Source organism: Rhinopithecus bieti, unplaced genomic scaffold (genome assembly GCF_001698545.2).
Source record: "Rhinopithecus bieti isolate Rb0 unplaced genomic scaffold, ASM169854v2 scaffold_60804, whole genome shotgun sequence".
Taxonomy (NCBI): domain Eukaryota; kingdom Metazoa; phylum Chordata; class Mammalia; order Primates; family Cercopithecidae; genus Rhinopithecus; species Rhinopithecus bieti.
Window position 1 is genome coordinate 32,931 of NW_016823080.1, and position 21,406 is coordinate 54,336.

The 21,406-nt window shown below is 44.9% G+C and overlaps 1 protein-coding gene across 2 annotated transcripts in view; it reads right to left on the reverse strand.

Moving 5' to 3' along the window:
• The window catches only part of LOC108521388 (zinc finger protein 695), a 33,537-nt gene extending 14,469 nt beyond the window's left edge, over positions 1 to 19,068 (reverse strand). Inside the window, exons 1-3 of one of the 2 annotated variants that reach the window (XM_017861204.1) lie at positions 18,940 to 19,068; positions 4,316 to 4,478; positions 3,749 to 3,841 (exon numbers count right to left, since the gene is read on the reverse strand). In XM_017861204.1, the coding sequence (XP_017716693.1) occupies positions 3,749 to 3,841; positions 4,316 to 4,478; positions 18,940 to 18,942 (259 nt within the window). In that variant the 5' untranslated portion in view covers positions 18,943 to 19,068. Of the gene's footprint in view, positions 1 to 3,734; positions 3,842 to 4,315; positions 4,479 to 18,939 lie in introns of those variants that run through there. The other variant, XM_017861205.1, reaches the window with a different exon arrangement.
• Between the last annotated feature and the right edge of the window lie 2,338 nt (positions 19,069 to 21,406).

Genomic DNA, 21,406 nt, shown 5'->3' on the forward strand with positions numbered 1-21,406 from the left:
AAAAAAAAAAAAAAAAAAAAAAAAAATGAAGCCGTGGTAATTAAAACCGTTTGGTATTGGCATAAAGGCAGACAATTAGGTCAATGAAACAGAATACAGAACACAGAAATAAACCTCCACATATATGGGCACATGAAGTTATTTGCATACCCATATTTATTGCAACATTATTCACAAAAGCTAATAAGGGAAAACAACCCAAACTTACCTCACCAAATAAATAGCTAAATATAATTCAGAATACACAAATAGGCCGGGAGTGGGTGGCCCGTGCCTGTAATCCCAGCACTTTGGGAGGCCAAGGCGGGTGGATCACCTGAGGTCAGGAGTTTGAGACCAGCCTGGCCAACATGGCAAAACTCTGTCTCTACTAAAAATACAAAAAAAAATTAGCCAGGCATGGTGGGGCGCGCCTGTAGTCCCAGCAACCCGGGAGGCTGAGGTGGGAGAATCAGTTGAATCTGGGAGGTGGAGGCTACAGTGAGCTGAGGTTAGGCCATGCACTCCAGCCTTGCCGACACAGCAAGACTCCTCACAACAAAATTGACTCACACTAGCACCACAGACGCCCAAGAAATCGAGATGTCTCAAAAAAATCCCCCCACAAATAATGGAGTATTACTCAGCTTTTAAAAAGCAGGAAAGCTGGTAAAATCTACAGTAAAGATGAACCTTTAAGAAAAGCCCTTTGTCCTGATGTGATTATTATGCATTGCATGCCTGTATCACAGCATCTCATGTACCGGATAAATATATACACCTACTATGTACGCTTACAAATTAAAAATGAAAATCTTGGTGATATGCTAAATGAAATAACCCAGTCACAAAAAGATAGAGACTATACGAATCCATTTATATGAGATATATGAAACAGACCCTTAAAAACAAATATAGAATGGTGTTTCTAAAGGGCCAGGCAAATACACACACACACGTCATAAAGAAAATGTCCTGGCATGTCTATTGCAAGTACATTTATCTGTAAGTTTGTTTGCCGGTAACATTTATAAAGGCAAACAAACTTATAGATAAGTGTACTGGTAATAGACGATGTGATTGTTGAATTATTCACTTTTGCACCATAATGTCTTGAAGTGTACAGAACTGAATATGTTCATAAAAATTATAATACATAAGTAAAAAATGTTCACGTGTGGTGGCTCAGGCCTATAATCCCACCACTTTGAGAGGCCGAGGTGGAAGGATTGCTTGAGGCCAGGAGTTTGAGACCAGCCTGGATAATAGAGTGAGAACCCATCTCCATAAAAAATAAATAAATAAATAAAAAGTCCAGACACGGTGACTCACGCCTATAATCCCAGCACTTTGGGAGGCTGAGGTTGGTGAACCACTTGAGGTCAGGAGTTCAAGATCAGCCTGGCCAACGTGGTGAAACCTCGTCTCTACTAAAAATATAAAAATTAGCCAGATGTGGTGGCGGGCACCTGTAATCCCAGTTACTAGAGAGGCTGAGGCAGGAGAATCTCTTGAACCTGGGAGGCGGAGGGTGCAGTGAGCTGAGATTGCGCCACTGCACTCCAGCCTGGGCGACAGAGCAAGACTCTGTCTCGAGAAAAAAAAAAAAAAAAAGAAAAGAACTACCATACAAGACAGCAATCTCACATCTGTGTGTGTGTTTGTATAAAATCAACAGAAATAAAATCAGTATCTCAAATAAATATCTGCATCCCCATGTTCATTACAGCATTAGTCACAATTTTCAAGATATAGAAACAATGTAAATCTTTGTGAATGCTGAATGGATAAAGAAAATGTTTACATAGATGTAATAAGAGTATTATTAAGCAATAAACATAATGAAATCCTGCCATTCTAACAACATGCTAAGTGAAATAAGTCAAACACAGAAAAACAAATACTTCCTGTTCTTCTCACTCATATGAGGAATCTTAAAAGGTTGAACTAGAAGCAGAAGACAGAGGTGACTGCCAAGGGGGTAGGAAAATGGAAGATGTAGCATTACAAGGGCACTATAAGCTTTCAGTTATAAAATAAACGAGCTTTGGAAATCTAATGAATAGCATCATGAGTACAGTTAATAATGATGTGTTGTATGCTTAAAATCTGTATTAACACAGCAGACAAGTGTTTTCAACATAAAAATAACTGTGAAGTGACAGGTGTGTTCATTAACTTAACTGTATTAATCATTTCACTATATATAGATATCAAATCATGACACTGTACACAACAGTTATCCAATTTTTATTTGTGTAAAAAAATCCACATTATACACATACATATATACACACGCACATATAAAAATGACATAGACCCACGAAGTTTCATACTAAACAAGAGAAAATTATAAAATGACAGTTATTTTAAAGGAAGGTAACAAGTGGGAGTTTACTATATAATCAGTAATGTTCTACACTCCCCAACGACCCAGCGTATTTAAGAAATCTAGGATGTGAGTAGATATATTGAACTGAGAACAGCTGAGAAATTTGGGTACATAGGGTTTAAATTACAAATCTCAGTTCACACAAAAGAAATAACATTTTTAAGTAAACAACACTAGACTTTCTTATATTTAGGGAGATGCTTAGTCTTCTGATAAAATTGCTATCAATTTCTGTAGAATCACATTTGAAATCTCCACAGGGTAAGTCATAAAGGAGAAAACATGTATCTGTTGTGGGATTTCTGAACCAAATACCAATATCACCATTACTCTCACATGTTCCAGATGCAATGCAAAAAAGGATCTTAAAAAATATTTTAGGCTGGGCACGGTGGCTCACGCCTGTAATCCCAGCACTTTGGGAGGTCGAGGCGGGTGGATCACGAGGTCAGGAGATTGAGACCATACTGGCTAACATGGTGAAACCCCATCTCTACTAAAGTACAAAAAAAGTTGGCTGGGTGTGGTGGCAGGCGCCTGTAGTCCCAGCTACTCGGGAGACTGAGGCAGGGGAATCGCTTGAACCTAGGAGGCAGAGGTTGCAGTGAGCCAAGATTGTGCCACTGCACTCCAGCTTGGTTGACAGAGCAAGACTCCATCTCAAGAAAATTATGTGTGTGTGTGTGTGTGTGTGTGTGTATATATATATATTCATTTTTTTTTTTTTTTTTTTTTTTGAGACAGGTTCTTGCTCTTGTCGCCCAAACTGGAGTGCAGTGGCCAGATCTCAGCTCACTGCAAGCTCCGCCTTTCGGATTCATGCCATTCTCCTGCCTCAGCCTCCCGAGTAGCTGGGACTATAGGCGCCCGCCACCTCGCCCGGCTAGTTTTTTTTTTTTTGTATTTTTTTAGTAGAGACGGGGTTTCACCGGGTTAGCCAGGATGGTCTCGATCTCCTGACCTTGTGATCTGCCCGTCTTGGCCTCCCAAAGTGCTGGGATTACAGGCTTGAGCCACCGCGCCCAGCTACATATATATATATTTTTAACGTAGAGTTCCTCAAAAATACGCAGACAGTTCCATGTCCCCCAAAGCAATGGAAGAGCAGTCAGATCATGCAGTCCCCTATGACCTACGAAGATGACTGTGACGCTCACTGTGAACTTGAAGGAAAATCACTGAAGGGAAGTACAGTCCTTAGAGAATTTAAGAGCATGAGATAGAAGATGCCCCTATGTGAGAGCAAGAGAAAGAAATCCAGGCTTCTCAGAAGCCATTTCCATGGGAGTAGAGCTTCCCAAACCACATTTTCAAGTCTGGCTTCTTCCTTGATCCTCAGACCCCCTACCTACGCTTGCTTCATTCACTCCCACCTACCTGAGTGTTTGGCTGTCTTCTCTGTGTTCACATTCCAGGGCTCCTTCCTTGCCTCCAGACAGATGATCAGTTCTGGCTTAGACATAGCAAGACCTGTTTTATTAGAAAAAAGGTACATGATTGTTGTGGGGATTCTTGAACTACCAACTCTCACTATGCTCAGTAGAGAAGAGAAAACATCACATTAGATCCTAGAAAGTTAACTCCAGAATACTGTTTTCTGACAGAGCCTTTAATATATTCAGGAAGTGTTTCAAATCTGTGAGTTCTCAGCTCTGCTACCAAGAACTATAATAACTGGATCAAAAATTGGTGGTGGAAACTGGATTTTGAAGTGGAGGCAACAATATTTGATACTACTGAATTTCTAGAATTACCACCAATCTAGAGCAAGGATGCACATCAGCTGAAGAGAAAGGTTGATGTCAAGGCAAAACATCTTGACAGTTTTGTTTTCTACACCAAGGAATCCCCAAGGTTTTCTTGAAAGCAGTGATCTGAAACTCATTCATGCAAATCAGAGACTCCCAGAAAACATTCTACAAAGGAAAAAGATGAAATCCTTACGGTGAAATAGGAATTGCATATTGAAGTGATCCTCACCAAGGGAGAATAGGTTTCTGTAGTTCTCTAACATCACATCCCTGTACAAATTCCGCTGGGCAGGGTCCAGGCATTCCCACTCCTCTGGAGAGAATTCTAGAGCCACATCCCTGAATGCCAATAGTCCCTGAAAAAGAAAACATTTACCAAGTGGCCATGGCAGAGTTCGACTCCAGGCAAGGAGACAGAGTGAAGAGAACTGGCTCTGACTTATATGAGTGACTAGAATTATCAAATAAGATAATTTTTAACACAGAAATATACTCTAAGCCAGGTGCAGTGGCTCACGCCTGTAATCCCAGCATTTTGTGAGGCCGAGGAGGGCGGATCATGAGGTCAGGAGATCGAGACTATTCTGGCTAACATGGTGAAATCCCGTCTCTACTAAAAAATGCAAAAAACTAGCTGGGTGAGGTGGCGGCGCCTATAGTCCCAGCTACTCGGGAGGCTGAGGCAGGAGAATGGCGTGAACCTGGGAGGCGGAGCTTACAGTGAGCTGAGATCCGGCCACTGCACTCCAGCCTTGGCGACAGAGCGAGACTCCGTCTCAAAAAAACAAAAAACAAAAAAAATTAGCCAGGCATGGTGGTGGACGCCTATAGTCCCAGCTACTGGGGAGGCTGAGGCAGGAGAATGGCATGAACCTGGGAGACAGAGCTTGCAGTGAGCCGAGATCATGCCACTGCACTCCAGTCTGGGGGACAGAGCGAGACTCCATCTCAAAACAAACAAACAAACAAAAAAGATCCACAAACCAGTGTAGATACTCTACTTTTGTGCATAATATAGTATAAAATTAAGGGCATCAACTCAAGCACTGATATATTCACATCCTACAGGATAAGCTGTGTATTGTTCTCACATGGAGAAGTCAGGGTGCGTTAGAAGGTACTTCTCAAATTTTAACAAGTATGTCAATGAAGTAGAAATCTTGTTAAAATGCAGGCACGGGCCGGGTGCAGTGGCTCACACCTGTTATCCCAGTACTTTGGGAGGCCGAGGTGGGTGGATCACCTGAAAGTCAGGAGTTCAAGACCAGCCTGGCCAACACGGTGAAACCCCATCTCTGCTAAAAATACAAAAAATTAGCCAGGCATGGTGGCGGGCGCCTGTAATCCCAGCTACTTGGGAGGCTGAGGCAGGAGAATTGCTTGAACCTAGGAGGTAGAGATTGCAGTGAGCCAAGATAACGCCATTGTACTCCAGCCTGGGCAACAAGAGCAAAACTTCATCTCAAAAAACAAACAAACAAACAAACAAACAAAATGCATGCATGGTGGCTCATGCCTCTATTCCCAGCACTTTGGGAGGCCGAGGTGGGTGGATCACTTGAGTTCCAGAGTTTGAGACCAGCCTGGGCAACATGGCGAAACTTCATCTTTACAAAAAATACAAAAATTAGCCATGATGGCCCATGCCAGTGGTCCCTGCGACTTGGGAAGCTGAGATGGGAGAATTTCCTGAGCCTAGGAGGCAGAGGTTGCAGTGAGCTTCGGTCACACCACTGCACTCCAGCGTGGGTGACAGAATGAAACCCATCTAGAAGGAAAAAAAAAAATTTTTTTTTTTTAGTGTAGATTTTGATTCAGCAGATTTGGGATGAAGCCTGAATTTCTGACTTTCTAACAAGCTAGCCAGTGGCGCCTATGCTTCTGGCTCAAGAAGAATATTTTGTCAAACATCCAGTAAATGGCAGAGCCTACATTCATCCCAGTTGATTCGACCAGCAAGCAAACATGAGAGCCTTCATTTTCTAGAGAAAGCTGTATGCAAAGAGAATCTAAAGAGAAAAAGAAGCTTTCCGATTAATTGTGATTATTTATGTACATCAATCAGTAAATCTCTCCAAAATACTTATTAATAACAAAAGGAAAAATAATTAACCCTATGGTGGAAAATTCTGGCAGACAGCACTTTATTCAAGTGAATAAAATTAACATAAATTACAATAGGAAAATTGGTAACGTGTGCTAATACACACAAGAGGTACAACATCACTGCTGCTTTCTTGGCCAGTAAATTATTAATGAATATAAATAAATAAATTATTGCCCAGTAAATTACTGAAAAAATTACATAACAATTACACGAAAAGTTACCTTAATTAAATTACAATCGGCCGGGCGCGGTGGCTCACGCCTGTAATAGCAGCCCTTTGGGAGGCTAAGGTGGGTGGATCATGAGGCTCATGCCTGTAATAGCAGCACTTTGGGATGCTGAGGTGGGTGTATCACGAGATCAGATCGAGACAATCCTGGCTAACATGGTGAAGCCCGTCTCTGCTAAAAAATACAAAAAAATTAGCCAGGCGTGGTGGCAGGTGCCTGTAGTCCCAGCTATTCGGGAGGCTGAGGCAGGAGAATGGCGTGAACCCGGGAGGCGGAGCTTACAGTGAGCCGAGATAGCACTACTACACTCCAGCCTGGGCCACACAGCAAGACTTTGTCTCAAAAAAAAAAAAAATTACAACCTGAATATAATCATTAAAAAAAATCACCTTTATGCAAAGTTCAAGCTCCAGATCTCTCCCAGGTTCAGGTTTTGTAATCTCTTATAATGTAAACATCCTAGAAACTTTCTAGGATCCTTTTAGCATCCTAGAAAGTAAGTCTTTTCCAATTATTCTTTTGTTCAGAACTTTCTGAGCCATTCTTGGTCACTGATACCATCCTCTTTGAATGTGCGTTTCCTTAGTCCCGTTCTGCATAGAGGTGACAGAGCATCCAGATGGACCCTACACAGCACATGTTCCCCTTCCTCACCAATACCTGAGTTCCTGACCTTACCCCCACCAGAAACCTTGGGTGTCCACAGATTCCCATGTTGATCTGTCACTAAGGAAACATTTACAATAGTGCAGCTCATACACTCACGGTGAGATGTGGGTCAAGGCATGTGAGAAGCCTGGATGGACAGAATGGAAAGAAGGATCTGGGCCGGGCACAGTGGCTCATGCCTGTCATCCCAGCACTTTGGGAGGCTGAGGCAGGCTGATCATGAGGTCAGGAGATCAAGACCATCCTGGCTAACATGGTGAAACCCCGTCTCTACTAAACAATACAAAAAATTAGCTGGGTGCGGTGGCGGGCGCCTGTGTCTCAGCTACTTAGTAGGCTGAGGCAGGAGAATGATGTGAACCCGGGAGGCGGAGCTTGCAGTGAGCCGAGATCACGCTGCTGCACTCCAGCCTGGACGACAGAGCGAGACTCTGTCTCAAAAACAAAAAAAGAAAGAAAGAAGGCTCTGGAATATAGGGGAGAAAGAGTTTACAGAGCTCACTGACTATCACAATAAAAGGTTTGGGGGAGTAACTGAAACAAACATATTAGGCAGGAACATCAGAAGTAGAGACATATTTGTGGGTTCTAAACACATGACATTCCAGAAAAAAAAAGTGGACACAGTCTCTGAATCGGGACACATTCTCCTGAGAATCAGCCATTTCTTTGTGTTCCTTTTCCATTTCTGGGATTCCTTCTCAGGTGAGAGTCTCTGGGCCAATCACACCTGCATCCTGTAAGCCTTTAAAAGGGTCGGCACAACCCTTTCACCTTCTACCACCACATCCATGGGAAGAAAATCCTAGAGTTTCATAAAAAGTACACCCTCCCTGTCCTTTTATCACAGGAAAGAGTCAGGAACAATGAGCTCCTACATAAAGATCAAAATGTGTGTTTCTTTGTTTTCGGGTGCCCTTATCCTCCAAAGACTAGCAATTGCCGCTGCAGCCATGGGAACATGGGCCACACTGACCCACCTCTACCAAACCCAAGCAGAGCAGGCCCCGTAACCTTTTCTTCGGAACAAAGGCTGAACTCAACTCTCATGAATACATCTGGGAGCCCTCATGCATGGCCCTGGCTTCACTTAGAGTCATCTGGAACACTTAAAAAAAATATGGATGCTCCCACCCAGACCAACAGACAGAATCGGGGAGGGAAGCACAGAGGTGACAGTATTTCTTTAAACTGGCCATGTCATCCTAATTGAAGCCTGGGGTGAGAGCCACTTAGCTAAGTATTACCTCTCGAGTATCAAAGTACAGATAAATTATTGGGTACTCCAGGCCCTAGTCTAAGTAATGTGATTCTAGAGGTTTAGAAGGGGTCTACAAACTGGCTTCTTGCATGCTGATGCTGCCTCTCCCAGACCATTATGGTAGCACTCAGCTAGAGAAAGCAGGCCCAGCACTGAGCCCCTTACACTCAGCGCTGTGATCACAACACAAATACTTATGGTCCAAAGTGAAGGCCACAAATCAGCATCCTGAAACACAGCATTCTCTGCTGGCCCTTATCCAGCTGGACCCCTGTGGACTCCAACAGGAATGGCATCATGTCCCCCCGACCAAAGAAGAGACCTGGAGCCAAAAAATGAGACATAGGCTTTATTGAGGGGGACTGATACACAGGGACGGTCCAGTGGTGGTGGGATGGACAGAAGAACTATTACCACTCGCAAAAACACGCAAGGAGAAGCACGACTGCTTGCAAGAAGCAAGGCTTTTCTCAAAGGAGGCTCATTCTCAAAGGAGGCTTGCGTTTAGCTATTGCTGTCAGGTGTGTCTGCCATACACCGGCGCATCTGCCATACACTCCACCCTCGCACACCCTTGAATACCCTCACATGCCATACACAGGCGCATCTGCCATACACTCCACCCTCGCACACCCTTGAATACCCTCACATTCTTTTCACGCCATTCTTTTGTGACGTCCCTGGGGGCAGGTATATGGAGGAATATTGTGGCCAGATGCCACAGCAGCAATAGAAACTACAACAACAAAACCAAAACAACAAACAGGAGTAACAATCACACTGCATAGAAAGTCCTCCCAAGAGCTTGGAATTGGATCCTGAGTGCATCACAGCAAGCCTGTGGTGGTGGAGGAGGAAGAGGGCAGCTCTCGGCAGACACAATAGTTCCTCCTGCTCTGGAGAGAGGCCGCCATCTGCACCTGGGTAGCAAAATGGTTTTCCTGCACACCATTTACCGGTGGAAGGTGCTGCGCTGACTGCCCAGCCTCTGTTTGCCAAGTGAGACAGCAAGGTTTGCAAGCTACGTGTGCCAGCTGGAGAAAGAAGCCAACATGATATGCGACGAAACCCATGTCCCCACCCCCGCCACCAGGGGCAGTCCATCAGCCGGGGTCTGGTATCCTGTTCCCCGAAGTTCCTGACAGAGAGTGGGGCTATGTGAACATCCCTGAGGCAAGACAGTAAAAGGCAGAACACACTGTAATGTTTGATAGCAGAAAGGGATGAAAACACTCAGAAACATCCCAGGCGTGTGCACTCCTCTCCGAGAAGAGACAGGGAGCCTATATTCAGCGTCCTTAATCCATTTCCCATTAAAAAAAAAAAAAAAAAAAGTGCAGTCGTCTGCCAGTGCTCATTCAGTTTTACATAAGCACACTCCTTGAGGCTGAAGTAAATCTGACTGATTTTCTTTTATTTTTTTTTTTCTGAGACAGAGTCTCGCTATGTTGCCCAGGCTGGAGTGCAGTGGTGCGATCTTGGCTCACTGCAAGCTCCGCCTCCCAGGTTCACGCCTTTCTCCTGCCTCAGCCTCCCAAGTAGCTGGGACTACAGGCGCCCGCCACCTCGCCCAGCTAATTTTCTTGTGTTTTTAGTAGAGACAGGGTTTCACCGTGTTAGCCAGGATGGTCTCGATTTCCTGACCTCGTGATCCACCCGCCTCGGCCTCCCAAAGTGCTGGGATGACAGGCGTGAGCCACTGCGCCTGGCCAAATTTGACTGATTTTCAATGTTAAAATAAAATATAAAAACTGTCCTTGGAGTTATTTCTAACTTGTCTCTAATCCTAATGCAACAGAAATATATATGATGTTACATTAGGATCAGAGACAGGACAGAAATGTAACGGAAATGTCTATGATGTTACATTAGGATTAGAGACAAGAGTATTCTCGGGGCAAATGAGAAATGGGTTAAAGAAAACAAATTTCAACCAGGAATTTTGTATGTAGCCAACCAAAGCTTTATAAGTGAAAGAGAAACAAAATTCTTTCCAGACAAGCAAATGCAAGGGGAATTCATGACCACCAGACTTGCCTTATCAGAGGTTTTAAGAGAATGCTAGCCAGGTGTGGTGGCTCACGCCTGTAATCCCAGCACTTTGGGAGGCCGAGGCGGGCGGATCATGAGGTCAGGAGATCGAGACCACCCTGGCTGACACAGTGAAACCCCGTCTCTACTAAAAAATACAAAAAATTAGCCAGGCATGGTGGCAGGTGCCTGTAGTCCCAACTACTTGGGAGGCTGAGGCAGAAGAATGGTGTGAACCTGGGAGGCGGAGCTTGCAGTGAGCTGAGATTGCACCACTGCACTCCAGCCTGGGCGACAGAGCGAGACTCCATCTCAAAAAAAAAAAGAGAGAGAATGCTAAATATGGAAACAAAAGACCATTTCTGGCCACCACAAAAAAACACACTTAGGTACACAGACCACTTACACTATAAAGCAACCACACAAACAAGTCTACCTAACAACCACCTAACAGCGCAATGACAGGATCAAATCCACACATATCAAGGCCAGGCATGGTGTCTCATGCCTGTAAGTCCAGCATTTTGGGAGGATAAGGCATGAGAACTGCTTGAGCCCAGGAGTTCGAGGCCAGCCTAGGCAAAATAGTGAGACCCTGTTTCTACCAAAAAAAAGAAAAAAGAAAAGAAAAAAGAAAAAGACACATATCAGTATTAACTTTGAATGTAAACAGGCTAAATGCCCCACTTAAAAAGCACAGAGTGCAAGTTGCATAAAGAAAGAAGACGCAAGTCTATGGTCTTCCAGAAACCCATGTCACATACAGTGACACCCACAGGCTAAAAGTAACCAGAAGGAGAAAAATCTATCAAGCAATGCAAAAAGAAAAATGAGCTATTCTTATTTCAGACAAAACAGACTTTAAACCAACAATAACGAAAAAAGACAGGCCAGGAGCAGAGGGCTAGCACCTGTCATCAGCACTTTGGGGAGGCCCAAAGTGGGAGACTCACTTGAACCTAGGATTTCAAAGAGACCAGCCTGGGGCAAACACAGCAAGACCCTGTCTCTGTTTAAAAAAAAAAAAAAAAAAAGTCTGGACCAGGTTGGGCGGGTGGCTCAAGCCTGTAATCCCAGCACTTGGAGCCGAGACGGGGCGGGATCACAAGGGTCAGGAGATCGGAGACCCATCCTGGCCTAACACGGTTGAAACCTTTCTCTACTAAAAAATACAAAAAGCTAGCCGGGGCGGAGTGGTGGCGGCCGGCCTGGTAGTTGTCCCAAAGCTACTCTGAGAGGCTGAGGACAGGAGTTAGAATGGCGTAAACCCGGGAGGCGGGAGCTTGCAAGTGAGGCTGAGATCCGGGCCACTGCATTCCAGCCTGGGGCAAACAGAGCAAGGACTTTCCGTCTCAAGAAAAAAGAAAGAAAGAAAGAAAAAAAAGGAGCCAGGCATGGTGGTGGCTCTAGCTGTAATCCCAGCACTTTGAGAGGCCAAGGCAGGCGGATCACTTGAGGTCAGGAGTTTGAGACCAGCCTGGCCAACATGGTGAAACCCCATCTCTACTAAAAATTTAAAAAAAATTAGCCTGGCGTGGTGGCACGTGCCTGTAATCCCAGCTACTTGGGAAGCTGAGACATGAGAATCACTTGAACCTGGGAGGTGGAGGTTGCAGTGAGCCGAGTTCTCACCACTGCACTCCAGCCTGCTGGGTGACAGAGCAACACTTTGTCTCAAAAAAAAAAAAAAAAAAAGAAAGAAAAAAGACAAGGGCATTGCGTAATGATAAAAGGTTCAATAAAATCAGAAAACTTAAATACTCTAAATATATATGCAACAATACTGAAGCACCCAGATTCATAACACTATTTCTTGGAGACCTATGAATAGACACAGATAACCACACAGTATTAGTGGAAGACTTTAACACTCCACTGACAGTATGAGATCATCAAAGCAGAAAACTAACAAAGTTAGGGACCTGAACCCAACACCTGAGCAACGGACTGAATACCATCTCCAGAACACTCCATTCAACAATGGAATGCCCATTCTTCCCATCCGCACATGGCACGTATTCGCAAATCAACCACACGCTTGGCCATAAAACAATTACCAACAAATTAAAAAAAGCGGTTATCACACCAACCGCACTCTCAGACCACAGCTAAATAAAAATAGATCTCAGTATCAAGAAGATCTCTGAAAACCATACAGTTACGTGGAAATTAAACAACCTGCTTCTGAATGACTGCGTAAATAATGAAATTAAGGCAGAAATGAAGACATATTTGAAACGAATAAAGAAAAGACACAGCATTTGAGAATCTCTTGGACGCCGCTAAAGCAATGTTAAGAGAAAAGCCAAAAGCCCAGTTCAAAAGGTTAGAAAAACCTCATATGAACAACCTAGCATCAGACCCAGATGAGCTAGAAAAATAAGAGAATCCAACCTCAAAGCTGGAAGAAGAAAAGAAATAGCAAAGGCTAGGTGCGGATCACCTGAGGTCAGGAGTTCGAGACCTGCCTGGCCAACACAGCAAACCCCGTCTCTACTAAAAATACAAAAATTAGCCGGGTGTGGTGGCATGTGCCTGTGATCCCAGCTACTCGGGAGGCTGAAGCAGCAGAATCGCTTGAACCCAGGAGGCGGAAGTTGCAGTGAGCTGAGATCGTGCCACTGCACTCCAGCCTGGGCGAAAGAGTGAGGCTCTGTCTCAAAAAAAAAAAAAAAGGTAAAAGACATGAAAGGACATTTCTCAAAAGCAGATATGCACATGGCCAATATGCATATGAAAAAAATGTTCAAAATCACTGATCATTAGAGAAATGCAACACAAAACCACAATGATGCTATATTACACCATTCAAAATGGTTATAATTAGAAAGTAAAAAAATAACATGCTGGTGAGGTTGCAGAAACAAAGGAATGCCTATACACTGCTGGTGAAAACGTACATTAGCCACTGTGGAAAGCATTTTGGAGATTTCTGAAATAAACCTGGGCTGCCATTTGACCCAGTAATGCCATTACAGGGTATACACCCAAAGGAGTATAAATCGTTCTCCAACAAAGACACATGCATGTGTATGTTCACTGTAGCCTTTTCACAATAGCAAAGACATGGAATCAACCTACATGCCCATCAACAATGGACTGAATAAATAAAATGATGTACATGAACACCAGGGAATGCTATGCAACCATAACAAACACAAAATCATGTTCTCTGCAGCATCATGAATGCCGCTGGATAATTTAATTAACACAGAACAGAGAACCAAATACTGCATGTTCTCTCTTACATGTGGGAGCTAAATATTGAGTAAACATGGACACAAAGAAGGGAACAAAAGACACTGAGGCCAACTTTAGAGTAGAAGGAAGGTAAGAACAGAAGCTACCTGTTGGATATTATGCTCATTATCTGGGTAATGAAATAAATAATTTGTGCACCAAACCACCATGAAACAAAATTTGCCAGTATAACAAACCTGCACACATACTCCCTGAATCTAAAATAAACGTTGGAAAAGAAAAAATAAATAAATTGTAAATAAATTATAGGGGAAAAAGTTTCTCTATCTTTATAGTTTTGGTAAACTAAATTCAGTAATGGATATTCATTAAATATCTAGATAATTTCCAAATAAGATGTAATGCTAAGATATTTAGCTACTAAATATGAGTTCATCTTATATATTTTGGGCTTTTTATTTCAGAAAAACAAAATATATTTAGATGTTGGTAAATACGTTATGTTCCACACTGAAACACTGTTCTATTAGAACTATATTTCTAAAAACGTGTATTCATAAATTCTTAGTATTTGAATGACAGTTAAAATTTCTTCTTAGGGCCAGGCATGTGGCTCACGACTGTAATTCCAGCACTCTGGGAGGCCGAGGCGGGCAGATCACCTGAGGTTAGGAGTTTGAGACTAGCCTGGCCAACATGGTGAAACCCCGTCTCTACTAAAATATAAAAATTAGCTGGGCATGGTGGCGGGCGCCTGTAATCCCAGCTACTCAGGAGGCTGAGGCAGGAGAATCACTGAACCTGGGGGGTGGAGGTTGCTGTGAGCTGAGATTGCACCACTGCACCCCAGCCTGGGCGACAGAGCGAGACTCCGTCTTAAAAAGAACAACAACAACAAAAAAAGATCACTCATGATGACCAAGTGGGATTTATCCCAGGGATGCAAAGATGGTTCAACATATGTAAATCAACCCATGTGACACATCATATTAACAGAAGGAGAAAAACCATATGATCATTTCAACTGATGCTGAAAAAGAATGTCATCAAATTCAACATCCCTCAATGATTCAAAAAAAACCCTCAAAAAACTGAGTATAAAAGGAGCATACACAGTAAAATCATAAATGACAGACCCACAGCTAGTATACTGAAGAAGGAAAAATTGACAGCTATGCCTCTAAGATGTGGAACAAGAAAAGGATGCCAACTTTCACCAGTTATCCAACTTAGTACTGGAAGTCCTCACTAGAACAGACAAGAGGACAAAACAAAGCTCTCCAAATTCGAAAGGAAGAAATCAAATTATCCTTGTTTGAAATGATATGATCTTCCACTTGGAAAAACCTAAAGACTCTACCAAAAAACTATTCAAACTGAAAAGCAAATTTGGTAAACTGGTAGGACACAATACTAACATACGATAATCAGTAGCATTTTTATATGCCAACAGCAAACAATCTGAAAAAGACATGAAGAAAGTAATCCCACTTATGATAGCAACAAATAAAGCACCTAGGAATAAACTTAACCAAAGAAGTGAAAGATTTCGACCATAGAAACTATAAACCATTGATGAAAGAAACTGAAGAGCACACAAAATAACAGAAATATATTCCGTGTTCGTGGACTGGAAGAATCAGTGTTGCTCAAATGTCCGTAACTCCCTATATTCCGTGTTCGTGGATTGGAAGAATCGGTGTTGCTTAAATGTCCGTAACTCCCCAAAGCATTCTACAAACTCTGTGTAATACCTACCAAAATACCAAAGACATTCCTCACAGAAATAGAAAAACTAAGCCTAAAATTTTTTTTGGAATCACAAAAGATTAAGAATAGCCAAAGCCATCCTGAGCAAAAAGGAAAAAACTGGAGAATTACTCTACTTGACTTCAGATTATATTACACAGCTATAGCAACAAAAACAGCATAGTACTAGCATAAAACAAGACACATAAATCAATGGAACAGAATAAAGAACCAAGAAAAAAATCAGTACATCTACAGCAAATTCATTTGTGACAGAGGTGCCAAGAACATACTTTGGGGGAAACAACAGTCTGTAAATAAATTGTGCTGGGAAAACTGGATATTCATATGCAGAAGAAAACTTGACCCTTGGCCGGGTGTGGTGGCTCACACATGTAATCTCAGCACTTTGGGAGGCCAAGGCAGCAGGGTCACTTGAGGCCAGGAGTTCGAGACCAGCCTGGCCAAGGAGTCTGACCAGCCTGGCCAACATAGTGAAACCCTGTCTCTATTAAAACACAAAAATTAGCTAGCTGTGGTGGCCCCGGCCTGTGGTCCCAGTTTACTCGGAAGGCTGAGGCATGAGAATCACCTGAGCCCAGGGGACGACAGAGTGAGACTCTGTCTCAAAAAAAAAAAAAAAAAAAAACCCCAACAAAAAATAACAACAGGCCGGGCGCGGTGGCTCAAGCCTGTAATCCCAGCACTTTGGGAGGCCGAGACGGGCGGATCACGAGGTCAGGAGATCGACACCATCCTGGCTAACACGGTGAAACCCCGTCTCTACTAAAATACAAAACTAGCCAGGCAAGGTGGCGGGCGCCTGTAGTCCCAGCTACTCGGGAGGCTGAGGCAGGAGAATGGCGTAAACCAGGAGGCGGAGCTTGCAGTGAGCTGAGATCTGGCCACTGCACTCCAGTCGGGGTGACAGAGCGAGACTCCGCCTCAAAAAAAAAAAAAAAAAACAACAACAACAAAAACAACAACAACAAAAAACTTGGCCCCCACCTCTCGGCAGATACAAAAAAATCAAATCAAAATGGATTAAAGATTTAAATCTAAGACCTCAAACTATGAACAGAAAACATCAAGGAAACTGTCCAGGACACTGGCTGAGCAAACACTTTACAGCAGAGTGTCAAGTGATTATTCTCTGCTTTCTTCTCATGTGAAATGTTCAGAAGAGAAAATATTTTTGAAAAAGCCACTCATGGCCGGGCGCGGTGGCTCACGCCTGTAATCCCAACACGTTAGGAGGCCGAGGTGGGAGGATCCCAAGATCAGGAGATCGGGACCATCCTGGCTAACAGCGTGAAACCCCATCTCTACAAAAAATACCAACATATAGCCAGGCGTGGTGGCACCCGCCTGTGGTCCCAGCTACTCAGGAGACTGAGGCAGGAGTATCGCTTGAACCCGGGAGGCAGAGATTGCTGTGAGCCAAGATCACGCCATTGCACTCCAGCCTAGGAGACAGAGCCAGACTTCATCTCAAAAAAAAAAAAAAAAAAAAAAAAAAAAAAAGCCCATTCACTGCACTGTGAAAAAAACAAAAAGGAACCACTAAAATCTTGCATCTGTTTGAAAAGCAAATAAAGGACAAATAGGCCGGGCACAGTGGCTCACGCCTGTAATCCCAGCACTTTGGGAGGCCGAGGGGGGCAGATCATGAGGTCAGGAGTTTGAGACCAGCCCGGCTAACACGGTGAAACCCTGTCTCTACTAAAAATACAAAAATTAGCCGGGCGAGGTGGCGCGTGCCTGTGGTCCCAGCTACTCCGGAGCCTGACGCAGGAGAATCGCTTGAACCTGGGAGGTGGAGGTTGCAGTGAGCCGAGATTGAGTCACTGCACTCCAGCTTCGGCACTGGGCAACAGAGTGAGATTTCATCTCAAAAAAAAAAAAAAAAAAGACAAATAGTTGATAATGTCGTGCTTGGAGAGGGTAAGTTATTAGCATTTGGGAATGTAGAAAAGAAACTGGAGGCAGGGCGCGGTGGCTCAAGCCTGTAATCCCAGCACTTTGGGAGGCCGAGGCGGGCGGATCACGAGGACAGAAGTTCCAGACCAGCTTGGCCAACATAGTGAAACCCCGTCTCTACTAAAAATACAAAAAATTAGCTGGGTGCGGTGGTGTGCACCTGTAATCCCAGCTACTCGAGAGGCTGAGGCAGGAGAATCGTGTGAACCCGTGAGGCGGAGGTTGCAGTAAGCCGAGATCCTGCCACTGCACTCCAGCCTGGGCAACAGTGCGAGACACCGCCTCAAAAAAAAGAAAAAGAGAAAAGAAAAGAAACGAAACTGGAAACAAGATTTCCTTCAGGCTTTAAAACAGGCTGGGGGAACAGAGTCCTGGATTTGAGGTCCTGCTTGCCATACATTTGAAAAATGCTGGGAAAACCAGTTCCCCTGTGAAGTGTTAGAATAAATAAATGGCGGGCAATTAGACTGAGTGGCTCTGATGTCCTGGGATTCTATCTAAGAAATCCCAGCTAACTTAAATAAATTTCTTATAATTTGCAAACTTGGAGAAAAACAAAACGTAGGCTTAACTACCACCAAATGCTAATAAATCTTATTACAGGCCGGGCGCCAGTAGTCCCAGCTACTTGGGAGGCTGAGGCAGGAGAATGGCGTGAATGCGGCGGAGCTTACAGTGAGTCCAGATCGCACCACCGCACTCCAGACTGGGCGACAGAGGGAGACTCCGTCTTAAAAAAAAAAAAGAGGAGAAAGGAACCCACAGACTACAGCTCCTCCCACTTGTCAGGCCTCTGAGCCCAAGCCAAGCCATGGCATCATCCCCTGTGACATGCACGTATAGGACCAGATGGCCTGAAGTAACTGAGGAATCACAAAGGAAGTGCAAACGCCCTGCCTCGCCTTAACCGATGACATTCCACCACAAAAAAAGTGAAATGGCCGGTGCTTGCCTTAAGCGATGATACTACCTTGTGAATTTCCTTCTCCTGGCTCATCCTGGCTCAAAAAGCTCCCCCACTGAGCACCCTGTGACCGCCCCTCCTGCGCACCAGAGAACCACCCCCCTTTGACTGCAAAGTTCCTTCACCTTCCCAAATCCTATAAAACGGCCCCACCCTTCTCCCCCTGGGCTGACTCTCTTTTGGGACTCAGGCCCCCTGCACCCAGGTGATTAAAAAGCTTTATTGCTCACACAAAGCCTGTTTGGTGGTCTCTTCACACGGACGCGCTTGACACCACTCAGGAACCTTTCACGGTGGGGACTCTCCCGACAACCCCACCGTCATCAAGGCACAATCCAGGGGAGACGCGGGCTGCGGGCGCGGGGCTGCCCCGGGAGGGCTCTGGGCCGTGCGGAAGTCACCAGGCAGAGACGGGCAGTCACCCGGCGGCCGGAATCCCGCTGCCGGCGCAGCCCCTACCAGCGCGGACAGGACTGAGGGCCGAACTGCGCCAGCGGGACTCGTGCGCGCACCCCCGAGCCCACCGCGGGGAGGCCGGGGGTCGCCAGCGCTGGTTCCAGCCAATTCCGGCCGATTCCAGTCAGACCCCTCTCCCTTCTCGGGACACCCTGCCCCGCACACTCACCATTTCCCAGCTTTTGGGTGTCCCGCCGTCCTCCCTATAAATCTCGCAGTACCTGCAGGCCACAGGGCGACAGGGCCTGCAGCAGTCACCGGGGACTCTCCGGGAGGCAGCAAGAGCGAGCCCAGCACCCCGTTGGCCGCAAGGAGACAAAGGCCCCGCCAGATCCACAAGGCCGCCCCTTCCTCTCTGGCTGCACGTCTGATTGGACAGTTCTCACGCTGGCGCCGCTGACTGGATGGAGCTCCAGGCCCCGCCCCCTCAGCTCTTGAGTGACAGGAAGGGCGATCAGACACTGGGCCCAATGAAACCAGAGTGACAGGTTTTCGGGTGCAGGCCTTTTGAGGCCACATTCCTCAGGGCACTGAGACCTGGACAGACCTGCCTGGGTGATATTCGCATTTAACCCTGTATGTAAGATTATATCCATTTATAAGTTTTATACACACACACACACACACACACACACACACACATTTCACAAATTGAAACAATAAATGATAATTAAAGTTTCCGATTTCATAACCTTCCTGGCCTCTGGTCTTTTGACCAAGCAGCCCGAGCTGTGGAAAGTGAGGCAATCCTCCCAGGCAGCAATGTGCAGTATAAATAAAAGGTGACCACGTGTGTCATTTAAAGTTTTCTAGGATAGGCCGGGCGCGGTGGCTCACGCCTGTCATCCCAGCACTTTGGGAGGCCTGTCATCCCAGCACTTTTGGGGAGGGCCGAGGACGGGTGGATCACGGAGGTCAGGGAGATTGAGGGACCATCCTGGCTAACACGGTGAAACCCCGTTCTTTACTAAAAATATAAAAAACTAGCCGGGGCGAGGGACGGGTGGCGGGCGGCCGTATTCCCCAGCTACTGGGAAGGCTGAGGCAGGAGATGGCGGAACCGGGAGGGGAGCTTTGCAGTTGAGCCGAGGATCGCGCCCATTGCACTTCAGGCCTGGGCGACAGAGCAAGACTCCGTCCGAAAAAAAAGAAAAAAAAATTTTTTTCTAGGGATCTGGGTGGGGTCGGCCTGTTGGCTCACGCCTGTAATCCCAGCACTGGGGAGGGCGAGGGCGGGAGGATCACCTGAGGCCAGGAGTTTCAAAAGCCAAGGCCCGGGCCAATTATGGCAAAAACCTGGGTCTCTGCTAAAAATACAAAAAAAAAAAAAAACAAAAAAAAATTAGCCAGGAGTGGTGGCGATCGCCTGTAATCCCAGCTACTTGGGAGGCTGAGGCAGGAGAATCGAGTGAGGCTGGGAAGTGGAGGTTACAGTGAGCCACGATCGCGCCATTGCACTCCAGCTTGGTTAATAAGACCAAAACTCCGTCCAAAAAAAAAAAAAAAAAAAGATCAGCTGTGAAAACATATCCTCCTGCAGAAATTTAGCCAAACAGCTGAGTATGTCTTGAAGTCATTCTTTGCTTTTTAACAGGGCAAAGCTATTTTCTAAGACCTAAACCCTGGACTGGCCATGGGGCAAACTCTCACAGCACACATGGAATTCATGCCCAGTTAATGCATCTCTTACCTTAAACCAGTGGTTGCTACTAATTTTGTTTCTGATTCAGCCCAGTTCTACAACTGCCCTGCTATGCACAGGGCACAGTACTAGCTGTCCTGGCCTTAGGGTTAGGGTAGGACTTGGCCGGAAAACAGTTGCACTCCCCCAAATTGAAACTATTCCACTTTCCAAATTGGAGTAAAACTAAAACTGAAAAGACCTGGGGGGTTACCCAAGGGTTATAACATGAATAAATCGCTCAGAATATTCAAAGCCATTTGATGATGTCATGGGTGAGTGTGTCTCACTTCAAACAAAATAAAACACTACTGTTACTCTGAGATTCTAAGTTAGGATTTATGTAAAAATATATAATAATTTTTTTGATATACAACACACATACAAAAAAATACAAAACATTCACGTAAAGCTCTGTGAGTTATTACAAAGCGAATACAGGTGTGTAACCAAGAAATAGAACCAGCATCACTCATGTCCCAACAACTACTATCTCCCTCCCTTATCTACTTCCCAAGTGGTAAGTTTTTTTTTTTTTTTTTTTGAGATGAAGTCTCTCTCTTGTCCCACAGGCTGGAGTGCAATGGTACGATCTCAGCTCACTGCAATGTCCGCCTCCTAGGCTCAAGTGATTCTCCTGCCTCAGTCTCCCTAGTAGCTGGGACTACAGGCGCCTGCCACCACGCCTGGCTAATTTTTTTATTTTTAGTAGAGACGGGGTTTCACCATGTTGGCCAGGCTGGTCTCGAACTCCTGACCTCGTGATCCACCCGTCTCAGTCTCCCAAAGTGCTGGGATTACAGGTGTGAGCCACCGTGCCCGGCTGCATCTGATTTTCTCATGTGATTTTGCATCATGCTCCTTTCCTGAATGCATTTATTAGTTCAAACAGTTTATTGCTGTGTTCTAGTTTTTTTTGTTTTTTTTAAACACATAAGATTATGTTGGGGTGGGG